The sequence below is a fragment of the Watersipora subatra genome, chromosome 6 (genome assembly GCF_963576615.1).
Source record: "Watersipora subatra chromosome 6, tzWatSuba1.1, whole genome shotgun sequence".
Classification (NCBI taxonomy): Eukaryota; Metazoa; Bryozoa; class Gymnolaemata; order Cheilostomatida; family Watersiporidae; genus Watersipora; species Watersipora subatra.
In genome coordinates, this window is record NC_088713.1 from 59,199,658 (window position 1) to 59,222,736 (window position 23,079).

The 23,079-nt window shown below is 34.7% G+C and overlaps 1 protein-coding gene across 3 annotated transcripts in view; it reads left to right on the forward strand.

Annotated features, from left to right (window-relative positions):
* Nucleotides 1–23,079, forward strand: part of LOC137398961 (MAM and LDL-receptor class A domain-containing protein 1-like) — a 62,374-nt gene that overhangs the window by 36,705 nt on the left and 2,590 nt on the right. For all 3 annotated transcript variants that reach the window (XM_068085125.1, XM_068085126.1, XM_068085127.1), the window contains 10 exons: nucleotides 178–324; nucleotides 890–974; nucleotides 3,134–3,331; nucleotides 4,647–4,838; nucleotides 7,669–7,791; nucleotides 9,772–10,028; nucleotides 16,544–16,637; nucleotides 17,840–17,883; nucleotides 19,492–19,525; nucleotides 22,114–22,189. In XM_068085125.1, coding sequence (XP_067941226.1) covers nucleotides 178–324; nucleotides 890–974; nucleotides 3,134–3,331; nucleotides 4,647–4,838; nucleotides 7,669–7,791; nucleotides 9,772–10,028; nucleotides 16,544–16,637; nucleotides 17,840–17,883; nucleotides 19,492–19,525; nucleotides 22,114–22,189 — 1,250 coding nt within the window. The remainder of the gene's footprint in view (nucleotides 1–177; nucleotides 325–889; nucleotides 975–3,133; nucleotides 3,332–4,646; nucleotides 4,839–7,668; nucleotides 7,792–9,771; nucleotides 10,029–16,543; nucleotides 16,638–17,839; nucleotides 17,884–19,491; nucleotides 19,526–22,113; nucleotides 22,190–23,079) is intronic.

A 23,079-nucleotide genomic window follows, 5' to 3' on the forward strand; every position in this document is an offset into this window, starting at 1 on the left:
AAATGTTAAACTAAGTTATCAAGTTGCCAAAAAATGTGCAAAAAGCAAAAAATGTCTTTTTAGCAAACTCTAACCGGAAGACTTGAAACAACTCGATTGTAGCCTTTGGCCATTGCTGTTTAGCACACATGTTTGGCACACATGCTGTTTAGCTCTATGGCTGCTATATAATTGCAGCTAGGGTTCAGAGGCTATGAGCCAGCAAACTATGTTGGCAGATCCATCAGGCTGACCAGAATTCACTTGTATAAAGGAAGCTGCGGATCGACAGGACTCTTAGAAAAGTGTGAATTCTATGGCAACCTCTGCCAGTTCACCCAGCAGGTAAGTTCACCCAGCAAGCAAAGGCTGATTTACACTATATCACTGTGTTATCTTGTTATCATAAGTTAAAGATGTTATCAATTTATCAGAAAGTATTAGAGCTTTTTTTATCATTTGCAACTGTTTTTGATGTTTGAGATGATCTGATTATCAGAATGTTTCAAAATTAACTTTAATAAAACTTGATTTCGATTAAAATGTTCAGATTTGATCAAAAGATCGATTATGGTTGCACTACGGCAAATAGATCGACAGAAACATGAGCCATTGAACACAATAGCCAATATCAATAACGAGACAGATAGCAACCTCAAAACTAGTGAAATCATTTCGGTACACACATTTTTCGTCAGAGCGTTTCAACTGTGATCAGGTTTTATTGATTTTAATTTTGAAACATCCTGACAGTCAGATAAAATCAAACATAAAAACAATCCCAAATAATAGAAAAATACTGATACTTTCTTATAAAATTTACTAAAATTCTGTGATAATTATCACCTTCATTGCTCATCAGGAGGGTATTTGATGAGTGTTGTTATTAACTTTTCCCTACTACTTACAGGGTGATGGGAGTGGGATGAGATGGAGTCCAACTACAGGCATCGGTAGCAGAAATTCAGGCCCATCTGATGATTACACAGAAAATGGTGGGTCTAAATGTTCATTTCATCAGAGGAGGTCGTTCTAACTAGCGGGTTTTTAGTTAACAGTTTTTAGTTTACGTTTGGTGCGGACTCGAAACCGGTCCCTACCCTCATCAGTGAAAATCCGTGCAATCTTTATTATATTATTATAGGCCTATATATATTATATTACTATATATATTATATTATTATGTTACTATATATATTATTGTATATATTATAATAAAAACTGTGTCCATCAGTCGGTCTGTTTTAAGTCAATTTGAAGGCATTAAAAAAATTACCCTGCTCAGGATTTGAACTCTTACCTTCTGTTTTACACATTGGCACACTAACCACTGCTCTACTCGGTTACCTTCTAGCTTCACAGAATAATTATGGACATACAGACTCATGACAGTCTCTTACGGTATGTGGAACTGCTGAATGTATTATTAGAAACTAATTTTCAAAGCTACGTTTTAATTGATCATCATCGTTTTTCTCTTTTTCTTTTTTTTTGTTTATCAGACAAGTTTGAGAGTCGTGTGTGTTTAAAAGGCATGATGAAAGTTGTGACTAGCAGGTAACAGGAAGTTGGCTTTTTGCCAACATTTTTCCAAGTTGGCAAAACACGCCATGTTGATGTGTTGCCTTTTACACTTAATGTAACAGAAAATTATTAAACTCTGATGGCTCCTAGCATAATGATGCGTCCGGAGGAATCTTACTGGGCGAGAATATGAAAGAGATTTTTGTATTTTATTTTTAATGTGTAGCCTATTATATTTTTTGCTTATAATAATCTTTAATTAGTTTTTTTCACTTTAATGAATATTTTTCTTTAAGAAAGTATTGAAGCCGCAAGTAGCAATGGCAATTCGCAAAATCTTACCCAATTAACACTGTAAGCAAGTTTTGTGCTAAAATAGACACAGTTCTACTGTAAATGTTACGTGTTGCGGGTAGATATTGTATGCTTTAGCTGTTTTGATTATAATAAAATATTGTGATTCTTGTTTTGATTTTGTGTAACCAGCGGTTTTCTATTTAAGTCATGATTATAAGTAGAAAAGCAGCTTTAACCATGTCTGCCTGTAAAACAACCTGCTCGTGCTTGTCATATAGAATGACACTGTAAACACATGACTGGTTTGTCCTAACTTGAATATAGCATCAACTGATTTCGTTAATGCAGCTACTACTGTCTATATCCCATCTGTGTAGTTTGGCTTAATAAGCAGGGACTAGTTACCTGTTCAAAAGTGTCAGCAGGTGCAAGGTTTGTTAAATTTCAGTTCAGAATAAAGGTACTGATAGCTGAGATTGTTGAGCAATAAGACAGGGCTTGTTAACTAGTTAAATTTTTATGTTTAAAAAAACATTTGTTGTTGATGAGCTGTTTTTTTATTAGGTTCTAAACCTGCCATAAAGTATTTTTAAGAAAGTTTTACAAGATGGATTATTTTTCTTATTACAGTCGACTTCCCTACAGCGTAACTAATCTGTTCCAAGAAAGTTTACCCTTATAAGGATTTTACATTATATAAACAGTGAAATACATATGAACTTTTTAATCTATTTCAAGGCTTTTTTCAACTTATCTCTTTGGCCTATCATAAAGGGAAAAACTAAACTCAACTTTTTGATTCAATGATGCTGCCATAATTGTTGTACTATCGGTTTGTATCAACAACTTTTTTTCTTTTTCGTATCGCTTTCACTTGGTTTAGGGAAAATGATTGCGGTAGTTTTATGTTAAGTTAAGGGAGCACAGGCTTTCAATATTAATGTAAATCGATTGTTTTCTTTTTGTATTAACAGAAATTTACATGCTACAAAGAACAAAAATCGTATGTCTAAAATAAAGTAAAACGACTAAAATAAATATCCTACACACCAGTTTTTTGAAAAAAAAGAAGACAAAAATGATACTTTTACGGCAACTATTGACTCTAATTATTGAAATTAAATTTGAAAATTTGCACTGACTTGATGCTTTATATTATGTGTAGTTTTTTATGTTAAGCAAAAAAAATGTGTAAAAAAATTTCTTTACAAAGCAAAGTTTTACATTTGTCCCAGCCTACCTTTTGAGTGAGCAATAAATATCTAGTCATTATTTGCATCTTATGATGTGCCAATAAACAGTTGTGTTAATGCTATACTTCTTTTCATTACAGATAATGGCTACTATGCATCTACGGATGGCACAGGCTATAACAAGGGAGATAAATCCTCATTGATTTCTCCATGGTACTATGTGCCATCTAGCCTTTGTGTAAAGCTATGGTATTACATGTACGGATCAGGTGTGGGAGAGCTCAACATTTATGTTACTTCTGAAAATGGAGAAACTACAAAGATATGGACCAGAAAAGGTAAAATCCCTCTTTATTTTCCAGTACCAAGGTATTTGTGTACTAAGAACGCTTGAATTCTTTCAAAATTGTGATAGCTTTGCTATGATATATGATTCTACATTAGCATTGAGTCAGAGTAGCCTCATAAACTGTGGGTGTGTGTGCCTCCCTGACTCATGGCACTCATCATGGTTAACATAGCCTGAAATCGTTATTAATTTGATTGAAAGTTAAAAGTATTGTTTAGGATTCGTCTACTCAACTTTCTGATCATAGAAATAATTATAGAAAACAACTCCAAGCTTATAGGTATAAGTAAGCCTTTGCAGGTGTTCATATGACAACTATGATATGACATGATGTAATATAGTTTTATGTAAGAATTTTAATTAAATAATTTATAATATGAAATAATTGTGGCTGAAAATGGAAACACATACACATAATACAAAATTTAAAAAGTTTATCTGTTTCATCTGACACATGAAGCAGAAGTCTGTCTTATTCACTTTAATTCAGCTTAATCAGAAACAAAGTTCATTATAGTAATAATAATAATAATGATGTTTAGTGATAATTATAAAAAAATTAGTGAACTTAATTGAAAATTAAACTAAGCTAAATTTAGTATATTTAAAATTATTTAAATATATTAAATAATGTATTAATATTAACTTAATAATAATTAGCGCTGTTTAATAATAATAATTATGGAACACTGCTCTTATTATAATAATATTTATTATAATAAGTGCCATGTCCGTTTGTCTGTCTGTTCGTTTGTATGAGATGAAGCCTTAGAGGAGATTGAAAAAAATGATTACATGTACATGGCAAGGGATTTGTACTCACAATTTTCATCATGGTGTACTAACACTATAGCAACTGTTGCTATAGCAACACTATAGCAACTGTGCCAATCAACTACCCATTGGTTTTGTATAATAACTAGTATGTCGGCAGTCCCATGCGCCGTAAGAAGATTACAGCTGTAGTAAATATGCGCACAATTATTCTTAGATATGGGTGGGGGGTGGAGTGGAGAGATGGTAAAGTGCTTGGCTGGTAATGCATATACCCTGGTTTGATTCATGTGCAGTCCATTCTTTTTTCCAACACTCTCAGCGCGGCTATGAACAGAGAGACTCGGTCCCCTATTATAGTAAGGATTGTACTAATATTTATTACACCCGTTGTTATAAAATGCCCAGGACATGGGTAGAGACTCAATGCATACCCTGACAGAAGAAGCAGTTGTCCTCCCTTAGGTTCCTGTGAAGTTCTTGGTTGTGAGCGTACAAGAGTGCAACTACAAACATAATTATTGTTTTAGGGGATCAGAAGGACAAATGGTTGAGAGGAGCAATAACTTATCCCGTTCCAGAGGATACAGGCCAGTTGTATGGATATCAGGTTACTATAGAGACCGTGCAGGGAGAGACCGAAGCAGCAGCAAATAGTGGCAGTATTGCAATAGATGACTACCAGGTGGACCATTGTAACGTCGCTTCTACCATAAAAACAAGTAAGTTTAGATGTTGTCTGTATTATTTGTCAGTTACAGGGGCTTGTATCAAAAATTATTTTCTGAAGTGTGTGACTAGGTATTCATGCAGCTTTAAGGGTTGGCTACCTACCCACCCGTTTTTATTGGTGATAGAAAGACATGAGGGTTGAGCAGATTAATTATAGCTTTATCAAATGAAATAGTTTGCCGTCAGCCAATCACTGAGCATCATCAGTGGCACATGGTTTTTAATTGGCTATTATGTTATTTACAAATCGGTTGTTGATTCAAAGCATCGATTAATATTTTTTAAGTTCTTTATTGTTTTGTTAGTAAATTGCTTCATGAGATTCTGTCTAACAAAGTTTTGCACAGATAGATGTATAGATTTCATATATTTTAAATATACAGTGAAACTCGGATAACTCAAACTTCAAGAGACTGAGCAAAAGTGTTCGAATTATCAGAGCGTTAAAGTTATCAGAGCACTGTCACAAGTCCATGTATTTACTTATTTATTAGTAGATATATGTACATTTACAATCTATAATATAAATCAAAAGCACAAATGGCTTGTTTCAAATTAAATGCTTCTAATGTAAAGTTTAAAACGTTTTTATCAAATTTTTAGAGATTTTTCTATCACTTGAGATTGGTTTGTTGTTTGAGGTGATGTTATTACCAGGATGTTTTTTAGATTGACATTGGCAAAACTTGATCGTTGTTGAAATGCTCAAAAGAAAAGACATCAGTACATATACAAACTATAATATACAGCAAAAGCACAAATGGCTTGTTTCAAATTAAATGCTTCTAATGTAAAGTTTAAAACGTTTTTATCAAAAAGTATAGAGAGTTTTCTATCACTTGAGATTGGTTTGTTGTTTGAAATGATGTTATTGCCAGAACGTTTTTAGATTGACATTGGCAAAACTTGATCGTTGTTGAAATGCTCAAAAGAAAAGACATCTTTTTCTTTTGAGCGTTTTACCAACGATCAATTTTGCCGATTTTTCTTGAAGTTTATGCAAAGATTACCACACTTTACCTGGCTTCCGAAAAACGATTGCTAATATAATATCGCTAATATAAGCGGATGTTTGGTATAAATCAAATTTCACCAAACCTTTAGAAAATTTGTTGACAAAAATATTTTGCCGATGGTGGTAATAACGACGCTTATGAATTACGAAAAGGTGATGTTTACCTCTATGGCTTGGAATAAAGTGATTTTCTAAAGCGATAGCAACTGTTTCAGTAGCCGTTGGGCAAAAAACAGTTCGAATTAACAGTGTTGAGTTTGAGTTATATAGAGCCATTTATCATTGCGTGGGAACGAACCAAGCAAATCCATTCGAGGTAACCATGTGTTCGATATATCCGAGGGCGAGTTATCCATGTTTCACTGCTATCTGTTTTTCATTCTGCTTTGAGCCTTTTTGGTTTCATTCAAAACAAGGGGTGTGAGATTGCCCTTGTCAGTTGTAGGGTCATGTGTAACCATGTCTGAACATACCTGAACACGTCTGAACATGTCTAACCATGTCTGAACATGTCTAACCATGTCTGAACATGTGTAACTATGTCTGAACATGTCTAACCATGTATGAACATGTCTAACCATGTCCGAACATGCCTGAACATGTCTAACCATGTCTCAACATGTCTAGCTATGTTTAACCATGTCTGAACATGTCTACACATGTCTGAAAACATCTAACCATGTCTGAACATGTCTAACCATGCCTGAACATGTCTAACCATGTCTGAACATGCCTAACCATGTCTGAACATGTCTATGCCTGAACATGTCTAACCATGCCTGAAAATGTCTAACCATGTCTGAACATGTCTAAATATGTCTAAACATGTCTGAACACGAGGTTGTTAAGGTGATGGTATTGATTGTATGTAATTTGTGATGTTAGTAAAAAAGGTTTTATTGCCAGGGTGTACCCGTATATAACAAAAATTGTGTTAAAGCCACCATTATTATTATTAATAATTATATTATTAAACCATTATTATTATTAATTATGATGCATGGAATTAAAATAAAATATGACTGCTATGATTTGTTTTTAAAAAACAAAACCAAAAATTTTTCAAAATATAAAGTAAACATATAAGCTGTACGAAATGAATATAAGTAGAGAATTGTAAGTGTGACGCTAAAGCAAGTAACTAAAAAAGAACAAATTCATAAAATTACATGAATAATACACAGTGAACAGTTTATGCATACTAATATATTTGGAATAAAAATATACTTTCAGGGATGTCTACAAGACTTCAATCGATTTGCTCCCTAAGCGAGTTATACATCTATGAAAACCTTTATATACACACAAGTTGCAGAAGATATTTTTTAATTGCAATATTCTCACCAGAAAAAACATACTTTTAATAAAAAGGTCAAGGCCAACTTAAACATGCAAGCCTTTGCATCTATTCTATCAATTTAAGAAGATGACAAATGAACCAGTTGACGAGTGTGCTTGATATCCCTGTTCTAGGGCTAGCAACCATAGTATAGCGGCTGTTGTTTTGAAGCTGCAATAACTTTGAGTTGTCTACACATTACTGTTTGCAGCATTGAGTACTTTTATAGACCACTTCCTTTAAGGCTTGCTGGAAAATTACAAGTGTTTTAACAAATCTTAATCTGAATTACAGCCTTGAGGGAGATAACTCCATGGTTTTGCAAAACAACTAGCAAGATTGAATGTGACTTAAAACTAAAATAAGTCAGCCAATCAAGCGATGAATTAAAAGTTGTAGTTTACCAGTTTCTGCAACTGAAATCAATATTAGGTAAACTTGTAAACCAGGCATTGGACTGTTACAGTAAATTGTGCATTCGACTACAACTTCTGTCTCTGGACTAGATCCCCTTCAACAAAGACTCCCTCTTTCACTTGGAACAGGAAGAACAGCAATTCAGATGATACCGATTCTATTCTAGGTCAAGGTGAGTTAAGGTGCAGTGAGCAAGGCGGGGCTCTTAGGTTTGTCTGGTTCTCATGACATAGCTCTATAGTTTTAGGCCAACCATCATGGGTCGCCAAATCTTTCAATTTCATCACAACCTAAAAATTTAAGATATTGGGAGTGCTTAGGTACCAAAAAGTTTGAAAATCTGTTAAAGGTTGACTTGCAACAAAATTCACATTACAGTTATTTGGTATCAAAAGATTCACCATGTCTTACTCTGCTGTGTTGTAGGTGCAAAATATGTGGATGTATGATTATAAGCTCTTAAAAGCTCAAAAACGAAAAGCCGCCGTAGATTGGAATCTCTTTATTTCGATGACGTAGCCATGAAATTTGGTTATCGTCTTGTCACGTGATGTTCTCACGGGAATTGAGAGGCCAATACAAAGCTCAATATAAAACTTATCGTAGTACTAGTTTATGACAAACACTTTGGGCTTTACCGAAGACCCCGTATCAAATATAGATGCTCGCTACTTTTCATTTTTGTTGCGACATTATTCAATCGTCAAGTCGTTCTCTGATCATGTGACCCAATACTTCGCAAATAATTTTAGCAGCACTTTTCGATTATCACAGGTGACCAGCAGGCTTGTCATGATTATCAGACAATAATATGTACTCCTTCGAGCTAAGGTTAAAAAGTTTAACGATTTTTTACGGTAAGTTATAAGATATCAGTGCTAAAAGTGACAGCAGTTCAATATACATAGTTTTATTGAATGCGTGAAGTATATTTGTGAAAATATTTCGACGAATAAGGTTGCAAGAAAGTGTAAACAGAAACCATCTCTCACAGCTACATCACATTTGAGCTGTTTTGGAGAGTGAATCCAAACTACGGCGGTCTCGTGTGGCTGCGACTTTCTGTTCGTTTTTTAGCTTTAAAGAGCTTGTAATCACATTTCCACATAGTTTGCACCTACAACACAACAGAGTAAGACATAGTGAATCTTTTCATATCAAATAACGGTAATGTGAATTTTGTTGCAAGTCAATTTTTAAATTTTGTAAAGCCCATTAGGTTGGTAGAGCGAACAACTCATAAATTAGCCTGCCATATTTTCAATAATTATGAAAACCAACTTCAAGTTTGTAGTGTTACACATCTCTATTGACATACATTTCATTTGTGTTTTCTCATTGTTGTCAGAATGAAACCGAAAATATAGCCTTAGATACATTGCTATAGATGTCTCAAAAGATTTTAAAATGAACTTACACAAAAGTGTGAAAGATTTTATCAGAAAGTAATAGTATTTTTTTATCATTTGCAATTGTTGCTGATGTTTGAGGTTATCTGACTGCAAGATGTTTCAAGAATAACATCAACAAAACTTGATCGTAGTTAGAACTTTCAGAAGAAATGCACGTGCGAAGTGACATCACTAATTGCTATCCTTGTTATAGTTGATATCTGCTATTGCGTTCAAGTTGCAGCGTAATTCATCTCGATATTGTCGGTCTCTTTGCAACTATAGATGTCATAATCGCACTTTTCTTTTGATCTGGGCATTTTAACAGCGATCAAATTTGATCAGTTGAAAGTTGGTAAGAGGAAGATTTTCACTGAGCTGTTTTACATGTCCGACCTAGTGCTGATGCGTGACACGTGACATCTGACCTTGACATCTTGACCTTGTGCTGATATGTGACATGTGACATCTGACCTTGACATGTTGACCTTGTACTGATGTGTGACATCTGACATCTGACCTTGACATGTTGACCTTGTACTGATGTGTGACACCTGACATCTGACCTTGACATCTTGACCTTGTGCTGGTGTGTGATACGTGACATCTGACTGCCAGAATGTTTCAAGATTAAAAATGATAAATATTCGGATTCTCTTTCATAAAATCTTCTAAAATTTTGTTTAGGTTCATCTTTAATATGAAGGGGTTATCTTCTCCTTGCTGTCCATTTACTGTGACTGACACAACTGCTGTTATAGAATCGTGTGCCTTTGTGCGGCACGACAATTCGGAGTCCCGAGCTACGGAAATAGTGTCAAACGCAGTCTTTGAGTCCTTCTGCATGACTTTCTACTACAAGCTGGTGGTAGACTCGGAGGACTCTGAGCTTACCATTGCTGTTGAAGATGAGAAATATGGAGGCAGAAAAATCATCTGGAGGGTCGGTGGCAAGCAGTCTACAGAGTGGCAAAAAGCAAGGGTTCCAGTCATCCTGGAAACTAATTCCCAATACGCGGTATAGTTAACTCAAATTATTATAATTTTAATTTATTTATATATAATAATATATCATAATATGAAGTATCATGCTATGATAGGATAGGATATGATATAATGAAATATTACATCATAATATAAAATGTAATATAGTTATATACAAAAGAATTAAATGAAATATAATGTAATAGTGGTATATATTATAAAACAATTATATAAAAGTATATTATAATAAAATGTAAAACAAAATATCATTGCATGGTATAATATAATACATTGTAATATAGCATTCTATTATACAATATAAATAATATTCTATAACATAATATGGTTAACATATAAAAAATTCAAATAAGTAAAATATACTAGAATAATATTATATAGTTATTTAATTAATAATATAATATTTATATAATTTCTTTAAATACTATATAATAAACTCGGTTGAAAATAAAAACATGGGATCTTGATCAGGATGCGGATCTTCGTAATTTTTTTGTGGATCTTCCTAATTGGCTGTCAAAAAATATTTTTGAAGTAATTTGTTTTAATTTGGTTTAAAAAAGATTTTTGTAAATTCTTTGTTTTCAGCAATGAAATTTGTGAAAAACAATCATAGTACGTGACTCATAAATACTCTTCTTCATTAACTTTAAGAGTCGCTTTAAGTAGCAAGAAACCGCGTTTTGATAGTATTGTGAAGTCAAAACCTACTCATTATTTTTCTCACTGATATCAGACATACTTATTACACCACATTCATTCAGTTATTTTTTGTCAAATCATGTATATAAACAAAGTTTTTTTAAATCGTATTTGACACTTTGTTGTTAGATGTACACAAATAGCTGCATATTTATGTGTGATAAAAAGAAAAATGCATATCTACAGCTTGTTTTGGATCTTTAATTTGTCCGATTTAGCTGTAGCGGATCATGACCAAAATCATTAGGCCATCCCTGAAGTAGACATAATACAAAAGTTTGAAAGTCCCTGTTTCATCAGACACATGAGGCAGAAGTCTGTACTAGTTATTTTGGTTTAGTTTAATGAGAAACAGAATTCACTAAAGTAATAGCAATGATACTTAGTAACATTTATAAAAGTTAATTCAAAGTTAAAATACTGTACCGGTATGTTAAATTAATCAACCTACACCAGATCCATCTACCCTTCAAACCAAAAATTCTCTTCAGACCCAACCATTCTCTCCAAGCTCTACAATTTTCTCCAAAAATACCAATTCTATAAAAACTCTCTCCTCAAAACCATTCTCTCTCCAGATCTGGGGTGGCAGGTTTCGATTTGCTTATTTTACTTAAAACAAGAATACACCACTTTTTAGTCTCACAATTTATTTTCACTCTCATAATAGTTAGAAATACTGAAGTGGGAAGTGGGAAGAAGGTAACTAAACATAATCTCCCTATTGACTTGTATATTTGACTTATTTGTTTTCTTATTGAGTTTTGGTTTGTTGTAAGAACTGTTGGAAAACAAAAGATAAAAAATTATTCTATAACGCTACTATGGTTAATTAATTAAATAAAAGGCACCCCCATGACTTCGAGCCACAAGCTAAATTTAGAATTTTTGTGTCTTTCAAAACTTCACACTTTGTATGCAGTGTACTTTATTATTGTCCACTAAACGTATCAGCTAATCAGGTGTCTAAAACTGTCTAGTTTCATGGCAGCCCTTTTGGTAAACACATATCATGGCAGCATTATTGGTAAACACATATCATGGCAGCGCTATTGGTAAACACATATCATGGCAGCGCTATTGGTAAACACATATCATGGCAGCACTATTGGTAAACACATATCATAGCAGTACTATTGGTAAACACATATCGTGACAGCACTACTGGTAAACACATAAACAAAACACTTTTGGTAAACACATATCATGGCAGCACTTTTGGTAAACACATATCATGACAGCACTTTTGGTAAACACATATCATGACAGCACTATTGGTAAACACATATCATGGCAGCACTATTGGTAAACACATATCATGACAGCACTATTGGTAAACAAATATCATGGCAGCACTATTGGTAAACACATATCATGACAGCACTATTGGTAAACAAATATCATGGCAGCACTATTGGTAAACACATATCATGACAGCACTATTGGTAAACACATATCATGGCAGCACTATTGGTAAACACATATCATGGCAGCACTATTGGTAAACACATATCATGGCAGCGCTATTGGTAAACACATATCATGACAGCACTATTGGTAAACAAATATCATGGCAGCACTATTGGTAAATACATATCATGACAGCACTATTGGTAAACAAATATCATAGCAGCACTATTGGTAAACACATATCATGACAGCACTATTGGTAAACATATATCATGGCAGCGCTATTGGTAAACACATATCATGGCAGCACTATTGGTAAACACATATCATGGCAGCACTATTGGTAAACACATATCATGGCAGCACTATTGGTAAACACATATCATGGCAGCACTATTGGTAAACACATATCATGGCAGCGCTATTGGTAAACACATATCATGACAGCACTATTGGTAAACAAATATCATGGCAGCACTATTGGTAAATACATATCATGACAGCACTATTGGTAAACAAATATCATAGCAGCACTATTGGTAAACACATATCATGACAGCACTATTGGTAAACATATATCATGGCAGCGCTATTGGTAAACACATATCATGGCAGCACTATTGGTAAACACATATCATGGCAGCACTATTGGTAAACACATATCATGGCAGCACTATTGGTAAACACATATCATGTCAGCGCTATTGGTAAACACATATCATGACAGCACTATTGGTAAACACATATCATAGCAGTACTATTGGTAAACACACATCATGGCAGCACTATTGGTAAACACATATCATAGCAGCACTATTGGTAAACACATATCATAGCAGTACTATTGGTAAACACACATCATGGCAGCACTATTGGTAAACACATATCATGGCAGCACTATTGGTAAACACACATCATGGCAGCACTATTGGTAAACACATATCATAGCAGCGCTATTGGTAAACACACATCATGGCAGCACTATTGGTAAACACACATCATGGCAGCACTATTGGTAAACACATATCATAGCAGCACTATTGGTAAACACATATCATGGCAGCACTATTGGTAAACACATATCATGGCAGCACTATTGGTAAACACATATCATGGCAGCACTATTGGTAAACACATATCATGGCAGCGCTATTGGTAAACACATATCATGGCAGCGCTATTGGTAAACACACATCATGGCAGCACTATTGGTAAACACATATCATAGCAGCACTATTGGTAAACACATATCATGACAGCACTATTGATAAACACATATCATGACAGCACTATTGGTAAACACATATCATGGCAGCACTATTGGTAAACACACATCATGGCAGCACTATTGGTAAACACATATCATAGCAGCACTATTGGTAAACACATATCATGGCAGCACTATTGGTAAACACATATCATGGCAGCACTATTGGTAAACACATATCATGGCAGCACTATTGGTAAACACATATCATGGCAGCGCTATTGGTAAACACACATCATGGCAGCACTATTGGTAAACACATATCATAGCAGCACTATTGGTAAACACATATCATAGCAGTACTATTGGTAAACACACATCATGGCAGCACTATTGGTAAACACACATCATGGCAGCACTATTGGTAAACACACATCATGGCAGCACTATTGGTAAACACATATCATGGCAGCACTATTGGTAAACACACATCATGGCAGCACTATTGGTAAACACATATCATGGCAGCACTATTGGTAAACACATATCATGGCAGCACTATTGGTAAACACACATCATGGCAGCACTATTGGTAAACACATATCATGGCAGCACTATTGGTAAACACACATCATGGCAGCACTATTGGTAAACACACATCATGGCAGCACTATTGGTAAACACACATCATGGCAGCACTATTGGTAAACACATATCATGGCAGCACTATTGGTAAACACACATCATGGCAGCACTATTGGTAAACACATATCATGGCAGCACTATTGGTAAACACACATCATGGCAGCACTATTGGTAAACACATATCATGGCAGCACTATTGGTAAACACATATCATGGCAGCACTATTGGTAAACACACATCATGGCAGCACTATTGGTAAACACACATCATGGCAGCACTATTGGTAAACACATATCATGGCAGCACTATTGGTAAACACATATCATGGCAGCACTATTGGTAAACACATATCATGGCAGCACTATTGGTAAACACATATCATGGCAGCACTATTGGTAAACACATATCATGGCAGCACTATTGGTAAACAAATATCATGGCAGCACTATTGGTAAACACATATCATGGCAGCACTATTGGTAAACACATATCATGGCAGCACTATTGGTAAACACATATCATGGCAGCACTATTGGTAAACACACATCATGGCAGCACTATTGGTAAACACATATCATAGCAGCACTATTGGTAAACACACATCATGGCAGCACTATTGGTAAACATACATCATGGCAGCACTATTGGTAAACATACATCATGGCAGCACTATTGGTAAACACACATCATGGCAGCACTATTGGTAAACACATATCATGGCAGCACTATTGGTAAACACATATCATGGCAGCACTATTGGTAAACACACATCATGGCAGCACTATTGGTAAACACATATCATGGCAGCACTATTGGTAAACACATATCATGGCAGCACTATTGGTAAACACATATCATGGCAGCACTATTGGTAAACACATATCATGGCAGCACTATTGGTAAACAAATATCATGGCAGCACTATTGGTAAACAAATATCATGGCAGCACTATTGGTAAACACATATCATGGCAGCACTATTGGTAAACACACATCATGGCAGCACTATTGGTAAACACATATCATAGCAGCACTATTGGTAAACACACATCATGGCAGCACTATTGGTAAACACATATCATAGCAGCTCTATTGGTAAACACATATCATAGCAGTACTATTGGTAAACACACATCATGGCAGCACTATTGGTAAACACATATCATGGCAGCACTATTGGTAAACACACATCATGGCAGCACTATTGGTAAACACATATCATGGCAGCACTATTGGTAAACACACATCATGGCAGCGCTATTGGTAAACACATATCATAGCAGCGCTATTGGTAAACACACATCATGGCAGCACTATTGGTAAACACACATCATGGCAGCACTATTGGTAAACACATATCATAGCAGCACTATTGGTAAACACATATCATGGCAGCACTATTGGTAAACACATATCATGGCAGCACTATTGGTAAACACACATCATGGCAGCACTATTGGTAAACACATATCATGGCAGCACTATTGGTAAACACATATCATGGCAGCACTATTGGTAAACACATATCATGGCAGCACTATTGGTAAACAAATATCATGGCAGCACTATTGGTAAACACATATCATGGCAGCACTATTGGTAAACACACATCATGGCAGCACTATTGGTAAACACATATCATGGCAGCACTATTGGTAAACACACATCATGGCAGCGCTATTGGTAAACACATATCATGGCAGCACTATTGGTAAACACACATCATGGCAGCACTATTGGTAAACACATATCATGGCAGCACTATTGGTAAACACATATCATGGCAGCACTATTGGTAAACACACATCATGGCAGCACTATTGGTAAACACACATCATGGCAGCACTATTGGTAAACACATATCATTGCAGCACTATTGGTAAACACATATCATGGCAGCACTATTGGTAAACACACATCATGGCAGCACTATTGGTAAACACATATCATGGCAGCACTATTGGTAAACACATATCATGGTAGCACTATTGGTAAACACATATCATGGCAGCACTATTGGTAAACACATATCATGGCAGCACTATTGGTAAACAAATATCATGGCAGCACTATTGGTAAACACATATCATGGCAGCACTATTGGTAAACACATATCATGGCAGCACTATTGGTAAACACATATCATGGCAGCACTATTGATAAACAAATATCATGGCAGCACTATTGGTAAACACATATCATGGCAGCACTATTGGTAAACAAATATCATAGCAGTACTATTGGTAAACACATATCGTGACAGCACTATTGGTAAACACATATCATGGCAGTACTATTGGTAAACACATATCGTGACAGCACTATTGGTAAACACATATCATGACAGCACTTTTGGTAAACACATAAACAAAACACTTTTGGCAAGCTATAATAATAATAATAATAATATGTTATCACTGACCAATCGGGAGCTCTGGCTATTGCTTTTCATTTGTGTTCATTGTACATGGCTAGCTCACTACATGAGCAGCCTACCCCCACCTTGTGACAACTAACAAATAAATAGCTAGTTATGTTATGTGAAGGCAGCTTTATATGATTTACAGATCAGAATAAAGGCAAGCTTTAGAGATGAGATTAGAAAATCCGTCATTGCAGTGGATGACATTTTAGCCTTTGAGTACACAGACAAGTGCCTGAGTAAGTGGAGAGTGCTTTATGACCCATATCCTTGAGTTCTTTGCTAAAATTTCTAGTCTATTTTTACCAGATGTTTTGTGGCTCAGCGTAATGAGGTATCTGTTTAATTTGAAAGCTTAACGATAAAGAAAGCTACATATGTTTACATATGGTCACGAGCCAGGTGATGCAGCTTTAGTAGGCTTTATACGAAACGTTTCTGATAAGTAAGTAGTTAATTAGCTATCATATCTTTATTTACATGAACAAAAACAATTATCTGTATACATTGAGCAAATAAACATGTTTCTAGCCTATTCTGAGTGCAATTTGTTTAGCACAAGCTTATTTTTATAGCAATTTCTTCTTAGCAAAGACCAGCCGTGTCAGACTCACACCTATGGAGGTTTCACTAATTTTAGATTTATGAACATTGGATGGTTTTTGATTGAGCAATAGCCCTACTGAGAGTCATTATTTATATTTTGATCAGTAATAATAATGCTGTCAGCTGTGATAATATTGATAAATTGTCTGACTCAGATTTGCTCATGATCGTAGCGAAAACGGCCAAAAGTGTCCGAGCTCAATCGGCAACACATTTGTGGCATTTTTATAGCATTAGCTGCTGTAAAACTTTCTGGTAATTAATTTGGTATCAAGGTATGTAATAATAATATTATGTTTAATATTATGTATCAAATATATTATTAATATATTATATTTAATATATAATATATTAATATTATATTAAATATATATTAGATTAATAGTTATTATATATATTATTAATATATAATACTATTATATTTGAATAATATTACGCAAATATAACATTATTATTATTATAAAAATATGATATTAATATCAAATGTTAAAATTTTACTGCTATTGCAATGGTTAAAACGTAAGCAACGTAGACGAAAAAGATTTAAATGCACAAATAAATAAATCGTTATCAATATTTTACTTTTATGACTTTATGTCCATCTGCAGACATCTCTTTATTGAGACCTTTAAATATTTCATAAGCTTGTATTACATAATTATTTTCATTCAACAAGACATCCTAACTATTTGTATGGTTTTACTTTTAACATCGCATAGAATAAGCTTGCTTATTCATTGCTAAATTTATTCATTATTTATATTATTGCTTTTCATCTTGCTAACAAAGACTCGCTGAGTCACACATTTAAAAATAATAAGATACTTTGTTGTAGCAATACCAGATGGGGCAACTCTGAACAGTCTTCAAAATACTGAGGTAAGCCATTGCTTTTATAGTCAGTATATATGTTATGGGTAGGACAACTACAACATCTATATTCCTGAGTACCAAAGACAGACTAGTTACTTGAATGTATCTGCTGTCTGTTATGTAGTGTCTGTATTAGTTAACATGATCCTTATAAAGGCTTCGCTGCCAATTTTGATATTCCTCTTAATTTTGATCTTCAAAGGTACATCATCTTAAATTTAAAATTGAAACGGATCTGAAAACTGATTGTTTCGATTTTGAATGTTTTAAAAACTAAGATGTTCTTCTGAAAATCGCTATCAAGTGAAATCAGTGGCAATAAAGGATTACCACCGGATTTAAGCGTGTCTACTTTTATCAAGAAAAGACAACGTTCAAAATTTTGAATTCTCTAGGGGTTCACTCAATCCTAAATTCTATTTTGATATGTATAATATGTTTTAATACATTGGTTTCGCAAAATGCAGTTGGTGTTGCGACATGAACCCAGACGGAATTATAAAATTTTAGAAACCACATTCTTCACGTGGTTACAACTTAAGCATTTTTACATGTTGACTCTATAATACCAACTACATCATTCAGTGCCTGTCTTGTAATCTTTAGTGCAATAACAGCTGTGTATCTCTGTCTATCCATCCGTTCATTCAAAACCAAGGTTAAAGGTTAGAAAAAAGATAGCTTCGAAGAAGATTTGAACTCATGACATTCAGCTTGGTTGAGGATAACTCTAACACCACCACCGATCAACCACTAGTGCCATTGTGAAGCAATTGTACAAATAAGATCATTAGTCGCTGTGGTTTATCGGCACTCCTGACATCTCTGATCGCACACTAGGCTACCAGTGTACCAGTTCTTATAAAAATGGCTAAAGTTTTAAAATAATTTTGAGAGGTTCTGAGAAATGCTATAAAACACTGAGCTCATCTAAATTATATATATAATCATATATTAACATAATTTATATATATAATTAGATTATATATACTAGTTATATGTAATAAATATATATAATATACTAATTATATATAAATAGTATATTATATATAGGGTATATACAAATATAGAGCATTACTAATCACTATTAGTATAATATATATAGGGCATATACTAATTATATATATATATAAATTAATTAGTATATGCTCTCTTACTTCGGTTTGGTTGAGTACTCTGTGAAAAGTGCAGCATTAATAACCTTTGCGCATAGCTCATCACTTTCGTGATTTGAACTCTGGTGTCAGCACATTGATTTTCTTAAAATCTGTGAAGCAACTTGGTTGTTTCATGGCAGGAAGTCAACTCTCATTGGGATTTGTCTCCCTTGCCTGCTCTGAGCCGCACTGATGAGGCTTCAATAGCCGAAACAGGACTGTCTGTAGCATATTTATATGTATTATATATATAATGTTTTTATAGACTTTGTATGGACTTTATATTTCTTCTATGTCTTGTTTGTTATTCATGAAATGTACATAATTGTACATACATGTATTGTTGAAATTCTAGCTGATACTTTTACAATAAGTTGCATTGTCACATTAAATGCTTCAGCTACCAGCATAATTTATTCTCTCACTGAAACTTTCTCACCTGGTGTTCTGTTTTCAGGAAGCATCTGCTGACACCAAATGGATTGTCCTGGGTAAGATTACTCCTTGCTTCTTTTTGCTTTCTGCTTGTTTGCTTTTTGCTTTTAGCTCATGTAGTCCTGGTTTCTGTAGTGAATACTTTCACTACAGGAACCAGGACTACATGAGCACGCTAAAAAACCAAACTTTCACTATGTTTTCACTGTGCAAGTGATGCAGATTTGGAATTGTGCACCCTTGGTGTTACAGTGCGATAAGCGCTTCAATGTTGGCCAATGTTGCGGATTAACGCAGGTGCTTTGTTGAAAAAGATAAAGGATTCTACTCCAGAGGTCACATCGGCGCACTCTTGTCTCCCTTAGTATCATACTTTCAAAAAAGAAATGAGTGAAGTGTGGAAAATATTTAAACTGGAATACCTTGTATGGTATTTTTTACGCATCATTTTCTGTCTTTCAAATACATGAAGCATTCGATAAAAATTTGTGATTACACACCTCATTTGACATGCGATTTTTTGTGATTTCTATCCTGCAAATGATGCAAACCTGCGAATTAACTGCATCACGGAAACACACTGATTATCATCATACTAGTTAGAACTATTGGTGACTAGACCTTCTGGAGCACCTGCTGAGTCATGGAATCCATGTCCCTGCGGAGTATTCACCTGTAAAGCTTCGAAAAAAGTTCTATTGGCTTCACTACCCACTAATCCTGTGTCGCTCAGTAACCTTCATAACTCTCCTAGCTGATGTGGCCTCAGACCTCTTTGTAGCCTTAGCTCTAACAATCTCAATCATGCGCAGTCCTAAAGCTAGCTGAGTGAGTGTACTGTGTATATGAGCAAGCTAGTACTACCCTCATACTAGTAAGGCATCATTATTATCTATCCACTAAACTAGCAGCACCATAATTAATACTCCATAACTAATAACTGCTCAAAGAATTATGTGTATAGTTTTAATCATGCCAGATTATCAACTTCGACACATAATACCCTAAGACACTTAATGTATGTTTCGCTAGTATTTAGTTTCGTGAGTAGCATACAGAGTAAAATTTTGCTGCAACTTAATTTCGCAGCGCTGATGAGTGCGAGAATATAGTGATGTGAAAATAAATGCAGTGGAACAAATATAATTAGATTCCTCAGGTTCAGTTCACTGATAAGAAAAAATGTCAATTTGGGACTAGTTTGTAATTGTGAACCGCAGGTAGAATGGTGTTTGTGAGATTGATAATGCAATTTGATCGCTTGCTGCCATTTCTTTCTTGGACTATCAATGAACAGAGCTATTTAATTTTGCATTTTCACTAGTTTGTTATGATATTTTAGTTTCGCACATGAGATTTTCGCGAGAGGATGACTCCACAAAAACCCGAAAGTTAGATGAGGCGAATACATAAGTGTCCTAGGGTATCAGCATAATCTGATCACTCCGGCAATCTAATATTTGTTATCTTATCTACATATAAATCTCAGTTTGTCATTCGTCTGTCTAGCTTTAGTGATTAAAATCTAGCAATGAAAATCCGTATCGCACAAGATTTGATCTCAGAACCTCCCGTTCACAAGTCGAGAAGCTAACCCATTAAGCTACACGAGATGCAATGGATTCATTGGACGATATGAGTCAGTATGCGGGTTAAACTATTGCGTTACACGCAATGTCACTAAAGCTTGCTCTCACGGCTCTTATTAGTCAGTTTAGCAATTCAGATACTAGTTAACTTAAAATGGTCACTGGCAACCATATTACCTGCCACTGTTTATAAGCCAATTTTTGACACTCATGCAATGCTGAGCATTAAGCTAGTGGTTAATAAATAAAAAAAGAGGCGCCATTTTTAATCCCATAATGCTCCAAGGTATATTTAAAAATTTATTTTTTACAAAACCTCAAATTTTGATTGCAGTATACTTTTTTGTTCTTGTTTGAATGTGTCAGTTAGTCAAGTCTCTACAGCTATTTAGTCTCTTGGCAGCGCTGTAGGTAAACAAATAGCTTCAATTGTGAACCAACTGATTATGTAAACATTATCTCTGATCTATCCGCAGATCTGGGTTTTGCTTTTCACTGTTAGCTACAATGTTGACTATGCTGAAAAAATAATGAATGTGCCGAGCACCTGAACCTAAGACTTTCAGTGTCACTGGTTAACGAACTAACTAGTGGTCAGGTATAACTTACAGTTTCATGGAAAGTAGTTCTTAAGCTCATTCTCGAAAGCATGGAAATTCACTTAGTTGGCAAGTATGTTACCATTGACCCATAAAGCCACGCAATCCACATGTATGTGATAATTTTAGGATGTTTGAAATAGCCGATTTTCAGAATAGCTTTTAGGGGACGCACATCTATTCCCATCCCAAAGAATGAAATGGTGAAAGGTACACAGCTTATAGCATGCGGAAGATAGTTTAATTATATTTTCCACTGATACTATAAACATTATCTCTCATCTATGGGTGAATTCAAATTTTGTTTTTCATTCAAGCAATTGACTTGATTATTGCACGAGCAGACAACTCTAGTTTTTTGGTAGCTAACACAAGACTTGTCCTGTTTACAGAGAACTGTTTCGGTAGCAGTTGGTATAAATCTGGTTATCTGTAATACATCCTGACATCTTTCAGGCGTTGTTCTGTCTCTGGCTGCCTTGCTGCTGATTGCTGTGGTGTTGATTGTGAAATGGAAAAAGCCTTCATTTCGGTGAGTGAATGTTACAGACACCTTCAGTACATAGCTTAATGAATCACTTGCTAATAGCTTGTTCCTAATGAAATAATGTAGTTAGAAAGAACACCTGCTGACACTTGATATGATATAGTGCAAAGAGACCATCAGTTAGCTTGTTTTAATGTTTAGGTTAGTTTTGTACTTGTTATATCAACTGAAATTTTTGTCCCACGACCAAACACGAGCGATGCGATTGTTTGGGAGCTTTACGATGAATGCATATGCGCACACTACTCCGGAAAAATTATCCGTCAGCAGCCGTTACCAAACCCTTGTACCGAAATCCCATCAAACAATTTAATCATTTTAGTGTAGAGTCGTTTAAGTATAATAATAATACAAAACACATACATTTGTAAAAACATATTTAAATATGTTACCAAGTCTTTGAAAAATTGACGCAATATCCTAAAACTAACCCATTTAATCGGATTATACATAAATAGACAGATTAATTTGGCCTAAAATTGCAATAAAAACTTAACAAGCCTTTTTTAATCAAAATTAAGACCGGCCAACGAAACCCCGGTAAGGCCAAGTGACAGAGAGTAGAACTATTAAGTCGTGCGCATTTGACGAGAAAACTGCACATTTTACAAGTCTATGGCAATGTCCAATTGCCGAAGGTTTCTGTAATTAACGTGTAGAAGTACTGAAAAGAAATCATTCCTCTTTTGCCGATTTAAAAGTAATTGACATTTTGGACACTTTAATGAGTACTGTGGTATTTCAAATGATGTCCAAAGCAGGAAAGAAAAAGAAATGGCGATGATACTTTTCTAACGATTCTTATAAGATTATTACAATATTTAATTGTAAGAATAATTATTCGATTTTATAAGATTATTATAAGATTTAGTTGA